Source organism: Salarias fasciatus, chromosome 6 (genome assembly GCF_902148845.1).
Source record: "Salarias fasciatus chromosome 6, fSalaFa1.1, whole genome shotgun sequence".
NCBI classification, from domain to species: domain Eukaryota; kingdom Metazoa; phylum Chordata; class Actinopteri; order Blenniiformes; family Blenniidae; genus Salarias; species Salarias fasciatus.
The window spans coordinates 19302260-19312294 of NC_043750.1; the positions used below are offsets into that span (position 1 = coordinate 19302260).

At 42.3% G+C, this 10035-nt stretch overlaps 1 protein-coding gene across 1 annotated transcript in view; it reads right to left on the reverse strand.

Annotated features, from left to right (window-relative positions):
* LOC115390014 (F-box only protein 41-like) overlaps positions 1 to 7381 on the reverse strand; it is a 39893-nt gene extending 32512 nt beyond the window's left edge. The window contains exons 1-2 of the mRNA XM_030093666.1: positions 6661 to 7381; positions 5947 to 6176 (exon numbers count right to left, since the gene is read on the reverse strand). Coding sequence (XP_029949526.1) covers positions 5947 to 6176; positions 6661 to 7209 — 779 coding nt within the window. The 5' untranslated portion in view covers positions 7210 to 7381. The remainder of the gene's footprint in view (positions 1 to 5946; positions 6177 to 6660) is intronic.
* Positions 7382 to 10035: the final 2654 nt, after the last annotated feature.

The following is a 10035-nucleotide window of genomic DNA, read 5'->3' on the forward strand; positions in this document are numbered from 1 at the left end:
AAAGCCTGTTTTTCTTTGCTTTGCTTCTTTCCTTGCTGCTGACTCTAGTCTGTCCGATTGTCTTCCTTTCCCATCAGGACTTGAGGAGTGAGATTCTGAGTGGTTTGGCCGGCAGGCAGTCTGCTGCTGCACAGGGAGGAACAGACAGGAGGGGCGTTCCTGTGTGGGGTCCGTCATGCGCCGCCTCCTCGTGGGACATTTGTGTCTGTCTCCAGTCAAACGATACTCTGATACAGCTGAATAATTAATCACGACAAATTACAGATGCTTTGAAATTAAGCTGCCAATACACAATTGACCTGGTTTCGCTTGCACACAAAACCAGCTCGACAATGCTTTTGTTGAACAGATAGCTCTGTGCTCTAGTGATGGCGAACTCGATTCCCCTTTACCGATTCAAGGTTTTATGAATCGCTCAAGTGAACCTGGTGTCTCCGTCATTTGAGCACATCTGACTTGAAGAACAACATAAAAAAAGTTTTTTTTTAAGGTTTTTAAAATGTATTTTATAAAGAATCAAACAGATTTTTTGGATTTTATAACTTCTTAGATAGCTTAAAAATTGTTCAGTTGATGGAGGGAAAAAGGACTGAGGACCTTCCAAAAGAGCAAGGAGAGTGTCTGAGCAGGGAAAATAAGGCGCGAGATGGCGCTCACCACTGAAAACATTTCCCCTACACTGAATGAAAGATGAGCACTTCAAACGGAAATTCGACAGGAAAGATTTAACAATTTTTGAAAGTGAACAAAGTAGTCTAGAGAGGATAAACAAAAATATCATATGAATTCAGATACTACCAAGAAAAATCTGAAACTATAATTTTTGAAGCAAAAACACTGTGTTATAAATAATAAATTTGCTACATTACGGGCATTTAAATTAAGAAAAGAAGAAATGGACAGAGTGATCCATAAAATCAAAGATCCTACAACAGAACATAAAATCCAACAAAAACGCCACTGTTTTTGATTATTATAAAAATCTCTGCACTTTAAAACAACCCAAACACACAAAATGGATAGAGAGATTGATTCCTTCCTTAATTCTCTCAATCTTACTAAATTTCTGATCCACTATAGAACCGGAGAAGGCTACATCACGACTCAAAGCAAACAAATCTCCAGGAGCAGATGGACTCACAGCTGAGTGGTATAAAACTTTCAAAGAATCGTTCGCTTGTTTCCATGATACAGGATGACAAAGTGTATCCAGACCCAAACCTGCTCTGTGTCTCCACAGCAGAGACGAGGGTTAAAACGTTAAAGGCGAGACGAGGTTATTGAAGCATTATCGAAGGAAGCGACGGCCGGTGAGTCGATCAAACCAAGGCTATAAACTCTTTGCCTTAATTTTAGCTCAGAGACCTGAGATCATTCTTCCAGACATCGTTCAACTGCAGCCAGGTAGGATTTATCAGACTGAGGCAGGGTGAAGACAATATCAGCGCACTTTACATGTAATCAATCATATATAAAAGGACAATATTGAAGCCGTCACATTAGGTTAAGATGCTGATTATGTATTTTTAGAGTTGTATTTGTTCCACACTCTGATTTTCCTCCTCAACTACTTCTTGCTTACAAAGAAAAAAAAAAAATTAGTTCCTGGTAAACTAAAGTCGGAATAAAATCAGTGGAACCTTTTAAAATTCCAAACACTGCAAAAGACACTCAGACACGTTTCAGCCAATGAGTTGCTTCATGTCAGTTTAACTTCTGCTGAGTCGTCAGTTCTGCTGCACATTCACTGCCTGTGATGCTCTTTTTCCACCTCAGACCTGTTCTGTATTTTAGAGTCTGAATGAGCGCACTGTTTGAGCGCCAGCTCCTCCTCCAAGAGGCAGACACACTAGAAGTGTGTGTGTGTGTGTGTGTGTGTGTGTGTGTGTGTGTGTGTGTGTGTGTGTGTGTGTGTGTGTGTGTGTGTGTGTGTGTGTGAGTGTGTGTGTGTGTGTGGCCACAGCTTCTCCCTCCCTGACATGACAGAGTGGGATTAAATAAAATAAAAAAAAACAAACTTCTTTCTTCTTGCAGTGGAACACTGTTTCCACCCCTTGTTTTAAATTTAGATGTCGATACCACAAGGCTATAAAACAATCGATATACAACATATGTTCATCCAAAGTAACACATGTGAGTCACAAGTGGACAACTGAGTTCAGATAAACTCTAATGTTGATGGTTGCATGATGGAGCTTAAATTTATAATTATCATGAGATCAACATGAGCAGTAATCATTATATACGGAATACTGACTGAACTGTGATAAATTGTGAATTCATACTCTGCCAATTTACAATGAAGGAAAAGTGAGATTCATCATGACTGATTCACAGAAGTTGTGTGAATAACTCTTTTTAAAAAAAGGGTCAGTTAGCAGCCTTGACTATTTCGTACCTGATGATCACTGAGCAAAGGCGAAAAGCATAATAAAATTCAGGAAAAACTAATTAAAAGAACTAAGTTGACAAACTGTTCTGCTTCTAAACTGCCGTGAGTAGGAAATGAGAAAACAAAAAAGAAATAACGTCAGTAAAAGCTGGTGTGAATGAAGGGCAAAAGAAAGAGCAATGTTATTTGGAATTCAATTCATCTTCAATTCAGCTTTATTTATAAGGAGCCAATTACAACACAGTCATTTCTCGACACTTAGGAATTAAATAAAAAGCCAATAACATTATCTCCCTGTTTGTATTTAACATGAATGGGCTCATTATTGTGATACTCAACAATACTGCCTGTTCTTCTAACATCAGGCCACCTCATAATCTCCCATAAATCAACAACATAACTGACCTCAACTTTAATTTCAGTTTTTCTTTATGGTTCAGAAACTTTCCAGACTGAATGATAGTCTTTTCAAAAATTCTAAAGTCTGCTGAGAAATGCTGAAAATGTAACCAAAATCTAATATTTCTTTCAGAACTGTTTGACTGCCTCGAACATCCAAACATCGTCTCAACACTGTCTGATCTGAGACTAAAGTCTAGGGTCAAAGTTGATCAATCACTTAAAAGACATCACCCAGTTTTCCTTTATGCATTTCACAATAAGAAGATTAATCCAGGAAATTATTTTGGCCAATTTTCACAGACCCGCTTCGTGACCCATCGACCCCTCTGACCCTCAAACCGTGGAGCAAATCCTGGTCATCAGCAGGGCTCAGTGTGAGGACACACACTTCACAGACAGGAACAGCGTTTTATTTTCTTTACAATATCCGATATCTTCATTGGATGAGGCAAATGACGGCAGCACATGCTGATGTATTCATATGTATTCATTTAATTCCCTGGTGTTTAGGAGACACCAAAAGCATGTAGAAATACATGAAAATATACCTCTCTCTCTCTCTCTCTCTCTCTCTCTCTGTATGTGTATATAAATATATATAAATATATATTGTATATAATATATAAATATATATTGTAGCGACCGCGGGGGTCGCTGGGGGCGCTACAGGGCCGCTGCCCAGTGGGCTGTGTTGTGCCGCAAGGCACCCTGGGAAACGGGACTGAGTTCGGGGGCCGTTCCGGGCCATTTGTGTGTGTTTTGTGGTTTATTTGTGTCTCCCTTCATTATGGTTGTGTTTTGCTTATTGTTATGTGCTGTTTGTGCCCTTTTATTTTCATCATGTGTCGGACCGTGGGCCAGAGGGGTTGCTTGGGGAGTGACGTGGGGCCTACGGGCCGCCATGATGTTGTCTCGGTGTTGGTGTGTCATGTTCCCTTGCTTGGTTGTTTTAACTATAAAGCTTTGGTTGAGCAATAGAGCAGACCTCGCCTCGACTTCTTGCCTGCAAGTCGCCGCTCGAACGCCACAATATATATATATATATATATATATATACACATATATACACATACATACACACACACACACACACACACACATATATATGTATACACACACACAGCAGTGTGTTTGTTTCATTAAAGGTTTTTCAGTCTCTGACTTATTATTGACATTCAATCCTCATAAGTAAACCCAGGAGAAGCAATTAAAAATGTGAAGTTGATCAAAAGACGAGACATTCCTGACGGTCAACGGTTCATGAGAACACACGTCAATATCTTAAACAGAGAACCTACAAAACCAACAAAGAACCTACATTTGTGGTTTGAACAGCTTTTTTAATGTCAGTTTTATTGATTCATATATTAGTTGGTTTAATAAAAATAATACATGAAAAATATTTCTGAAATATGTTCAGGCTCTTCATTCAACATACTGAGTCTTTGAGTTTTTATGTTTTCAGAGACTCTTTGACAACATGGAATCTGTTCAAAGTTAAATAACAAGACGGCGAAGGTGTGAACAAATTTGAGAGATATAATGGAAGCGAGAGCATTATCTTTATTTATTGCATTTCATTTTCACATTGAGTTTCCCTCACCTAAAGCTATTTTTTAATTTCACCCTAAGGTTGTCAGACGGTCTGTCTGCGGAGCGCACAATTGAACATCCCGGGATTAATTTTAATAAAAGTCCCTGAAAATCAGAGAAATAAATCCTGTTTTTTTCTTTTTTAACTCCCTCTTTGTGCCACGCTGTGGGACCACTCCAAATCGTGTTCGACTTGCTTCACAAATGCTGCGATTTACATCCAAGTCCTCTGTCTATTTACAGCAGCTTCACTTTGGACTGTGTGGCGGCGTGGCAGCTTGACAGCGGGCCTGGCAGGATGCTGTGAGAACAACGAGACGTCTCTGCTGCCGGCCCAGCTGCTCCCTCGGAGCGGCCGACCCGCCCTGGAGGACGCCGCTGCACGGCGACGGCAGCGGGAACAGATGTAAACCACATCTGCTGACTGAGGATTACACCGTCAGCGGAGAGGTGGAGGTGAAGTAGAGGAGGAACGATAATGTGCTTTAGATGAAGAGCCAGATCGGGCAGCCAGCACGTAGTCACAAGTTGAACGAGCTCCAGAAACGTCCTCGCCAAACACTCTCCAGCATCAGAGCTGGGCAACTGTCTCAGACCTACGTTTTTCTAAAAAATCCAATCCTGACATTCAGACTCTTCTCTCCGCTCTGACGGTTTGAACTTCTCTCTCGCGGCTCCTCATTTCAGACAAAACTATTTCTGTCGTCTTTCTTTGCAAGCAAGCAAGTAAAACTGCTGTGAAGGTCTTCGAACAGAGCTGGTCTGACAATATTCCACAGTGATCCGCTCTTCCATTTGAATTTCAACATTCAACTGGTGAAAGTTCTTTCATTTCACCAGGAATTAGTCCTCAGTGGCCGTTTGGTTTGTGGCCATGAACTGAGAAATTCTTCATATAATGACCCTCAGTCTCATCTTTTTATTATGTTTTATGTTTCATTAAGTGCATCACGCACAAACAAAACAATGAGGATCACTTCTTGCTTCGAAATGATTTTAAGATGTGAATCTGAGGCGTCCCTTTCCAACAACCATCCCCAGACTGGACTCATCAGCTGCTGAAAGCCGGTTTGACACATTACCGGGTCGCCTCTCGTCTCCATTCACAAAGCTGAAATATTTGTTTGCTCTGTGAGGTTTTTTTTGAAAACAAGTCCTGCTTTTTTCAATGAACTGACTGAGTCGAAATTTCATCTGTCAACAAAATTAGTCCTGAGGACTCATTCTTAAGCCACTTGTAAATACAGCATCATTCATCTCAGCAACTGTAAACCAAGCAGTGGTATTAAAGAAGATAAAAGAAGTATGACAGCCTTTTCTTGTAGTTATTTATCAGATGACCCAACCACCTCTGAAAACCCAGACAAGCACAGGGTGAACATGCAAATTCCACATGAAAATCATCAGGACTCAGATTCATGCGATCACAGTGCTCACCACTACATCACCATGCGGCTCCCGAGACTGTTTTCACTTCGCATTCAATCAACCGAACTCCGTCACGTAACATTAAATCTGCTGCACGTCTCAAGCTTAACGGACAAGAGCATCTCACTTACTGCTGCTTGTGGTTCAGCTCGGCCTCCTTGTTCACCAGATCCTGCTTGAGGTTTGCTAGCATTTCCACAGAGACGTCCACCTGCCGAGACAGCTCCGTGGCCTTGTCCTCCAGGTCTTGCTTCTCCTGGCTCAGCCGCTCGCTCTCCTGCTTGGCCCGCTCCAGCTCAGAGCTCTTCCTCTCCAACTCAGCCTGAAGACGGCCGACGCGGGCCGCGATTTTCTGTTCCACCTACAAAGCGACGGCAATCATGAGCTAAATAACACGACATGCACAAGAGGCCGTTCATTACGGAACAGTAAATAACACATCAATCAACAGAACTTTTTTTTTCCTGTTTCCTGTAAGATAATGACTTTTTTGTTTTTCAATGTAGAAACCTGATTACAAACGTGACCAGTGACTTTATATATCAACCCTATAAATTCAGAGTAATCAGGGACATGATGGCGGAAGGTGAAATGAAATCTCAAAAATATAACTCAATTGGCTTTAAATCAAGAATCATGTTATTCAAGTGATTATTTCATTATTCTTCACTACAGACCTTCAAAAACATGCCTGATTACATTCTTTCTGAGCTCCTTGTGAGCAACATTTCAGCTTATGTCCATCATAGATCTGACTGAGTGACTGACTGGTCAGAATCAGTAAACTCGGTAACTTTCCCACTCTAAAGTCCACATATTTTTTTAATTGCAGTGAGCCTATTTACCTCCTCAGACAGTTTCTCCAGCCGCTCGTCCAGCTCCAACCTCTCGAACGCCCGCGCCTTCAGTCTGGCCAGGCCTTCCTCGTAGGCTGCCTCCACTGCACTGGCGGCCACGTTCGCCGCCACGGCTACGGCCGTGCCGGGGTTTCCGTGAGGACCCGGGTCTGCGGACGTCATGGCTTTCTTCATGAAGATCTCCCCCAGGGGAAACTCCACATTCGGGATGTACCGAGCCGCGGTGTTGGAGTTGGCCGGGGTCAGACTCAGGTCATCGGCACAAGGAAGCTCGCGGCAGGGGAAGCGGCGCTCCTTCAGAGCTGAGGGCCGGAGAGGCTCAAAGGGGTCGTTATTGTTGGCCGGCGTGAGGAGAGCCCCCTCGGCCACTAGAGGCAGCAGAGCGGCGGCGTCGCACACACTGTTGGACTTGGACAGGACGTAGAGGGTCTCGTACGTGTGGTTGTACTCCAGGTGAGCGCGCAGTGACGACAGGCTTCGGAAGCGCTTGTGCTCCCCGCAGCGAGGACAGCGGTATGGAAGGTCCAGAGAGGCCATTCCGTGCAATAACTGCCGGGGGAGAGGAGGGGGCGCTCACGCAGCACGACGGCGGCGCCAGTGTGGGGGCGCAGAGGGCGAGCACCCGACGGATCCTCCCATGGCGAGGAGGGGATGGCTAGGGCAGGTCAGCAGGAGCGAGAGGTCCCCCGTGCAGCGGAGAGGCAACGCCAGTCACATGACCACACTGGGCGGCAGCATCGTTTCACTTCATCGCCGTGGCGCCCGGGCCAAGGGTCCTGGAAAGACGGAAACAGCAAAGGTTAGGTTCGAAGGTTTTTTGACATTTGGAAAACTGAAAAAAAAACAAACTGTTTTAATTCCTGAAATCCAATTTCACTTCATTAAAAATGACAATTATGTCTTGCAATACAACTGCAAACCACAAGATGGTGTATTGAGTCGCTCAAAGAGGCAACAGAGGAAAAAAACTTCACACATTGATACAATAGAAGTTAATAAGGTGGCGTCTTCTCTCCATGTTTACACTGCTGTATACTGCTTTCATATGAGCGTGAGCCTCCCTGTCTTCATATACAAAGGTCATACAAGCTTATTGCTCCACCCTAATTTGGTGTGCACTTTGGTTCAGAACTAGCCAGGGAGAAATCACCCTCAAAAAGCTCTAAGTGGTGTTTAATAAAGCCTGCTGTGAAATGTTATCAATCCTCTCAGTGTTAATTTAATTTGTGGCATATTTAATGTAGCTTTTTGAGTGTTTGATTGATAGTCACAAGTGTTTAAAGGTGAGCGCCTTTTGTCTGTTTGTCTGTTGATATTTTTCAGCGATAGTGTTTCCAGTGAATACCGTTACTGTGAATGTCAAAATGTTGAAAATAACATTTTTTGAAACAATATTTTCTCAGTTCTCATCAGTTTGCATTAGGAAACAGCATGTAAGCATTACTGTGAGCGAGAAACCTGAAGTGTGCAGAACATGGGTATACTGCAACACATTCGAGATGCACGTCAACTTTCGAAAAAAAAAAAAAACCCAAAACAATTTGATTGCGAGTCAAATTGCAATCGCAGTATCTGTTTGAAAAATCAGAAGCTTTTTCAAACTGCTCACGCCAAGCACATACCGACAGAAATCAAGAGCCAAAAAGTGCCTCTAAAACATGAAGTTTGCAGATTGTTTTGACAAAAAAAGCAGCAACAACAAACAAATCAAAAAACATAGAACTAAACAGGCTAAAACAAAATACGCTAAAGCCAGTGATATAACTGAAACGTAATCCATTCATCTTCTAAACCAGCCCATTCAGTTCACTGCTGCACCGCACAAACGTGTGAAGACTAGAGAGCAAACATAACAGAGTTCTTAAAAATACAATAAGAAAATCCAAAAATTACAGACAAGTCTATTAACGTGCATCTTAAAAAGTGATTTAAAAAACGGAAAGGCAACCTCAACTTTCAGTTTACACCCAAAAAACTTGCCAAAACAAAAGTCCTGGAACTTCCTAAAGTATTGTCCAACACAACAGCTTTGCTCTCTTTGTTTGAGTTAAAAATAAAAGAATCTAAATTTACTCTCAGTGAATGAGCCGAGTTGTAAACAAAGCCAGCGACAAACCAGGTCCAGCTACCATCCAGCAGCGAAAATGAAATTATTCATGACATTCTCATGTATATTTGCAAAAAGTGATTTATGGCTTTAATCATTACCTACATATTTTATTATTTTGCTCATTACAAAACTGAACAAAAGCATTTATGAAGAAAACAACAGAATCTAACAGAGCAGAATAGAAATACTTTATCAATTCCTCGGGGAGTTTCTTGTAATATACGCTGATCCACATAGAGTAAGTCAAACAGACTTGAGAATAGAAGATATTAGGTGAACATATTACGGCAAATGAATGCAGTTCACACCAATAAATATTCTTTAAATCGCTCAATGACGACAGGGAGCTCAGTTGTACTCATGTCTTCACTGCTGAAGTCTCTCACAGAGCAGAGACCGCAGCCCCGTCTACCTCCACTCTCTGAGCAGGATTAACGAGCTGCAAGTTTAGTGGTCAAGAAATACGAAACCTTTACTATGCTTAGGGTTAAAAAGCAAACTCCCACGCAGCACCCTCAAGTACTCAGAGGAAGATGTGGGGAGGAGTAGAGAAAATGGAAATGGATCCATTAGTGAGAGTGCTTGTTAGTGGCAGCGTCCTTTTCCTGGCTCGAGTCGAAGGGGTCAGACTGGATAATGTTAAGTCCTTTACAAAGGGATCTGGTAACGCACCCCAAGAAAGAAGAAGTGCTGTCTTTTATCTGAGTGAGATACTCAACATGCTGCCTTTTGCTGTGCTTAAATTTTTACCTTGGGAGATTACTGTGGGGCAGTGGAGGCCGAGAGTAGAGAGGCCGATTGCAAATTTGCAGGTTTGATCCCCACGGCTGACCGGTCATAATAATCATAAGTATCATAAAGAATGACTAGTTGGTTAAAAACATGCATGTAAAAATTAACAAATCATTTGAATAAATTGCTTTCTTTGAGGCTAGAAGAAGATGTTAAAGATCCATAATTACATGTGAGAAAACAACACACTACATTGCGTTTTCTTTCATCAACTCTTTTTAACAACACAGTGAAATAAAAATGCAGCATTTCACAGCCTGTATTGATTACCCTGTGCCATGTTCCCTACAGATCCATTTTCTCATCAAGCCGGTCTCAGGCACTCATGCACCGACAGTGAATACCTGAGCCAGATAGATGCTTGAGCCCTGAATACACAGGGAAAGCATCTGGAGCAGGGTGGGGGGGGGGGGGGGGGGGGGGTGTCATGGTGTTCCTGAAGCAAAACCCTTTACTGTAAA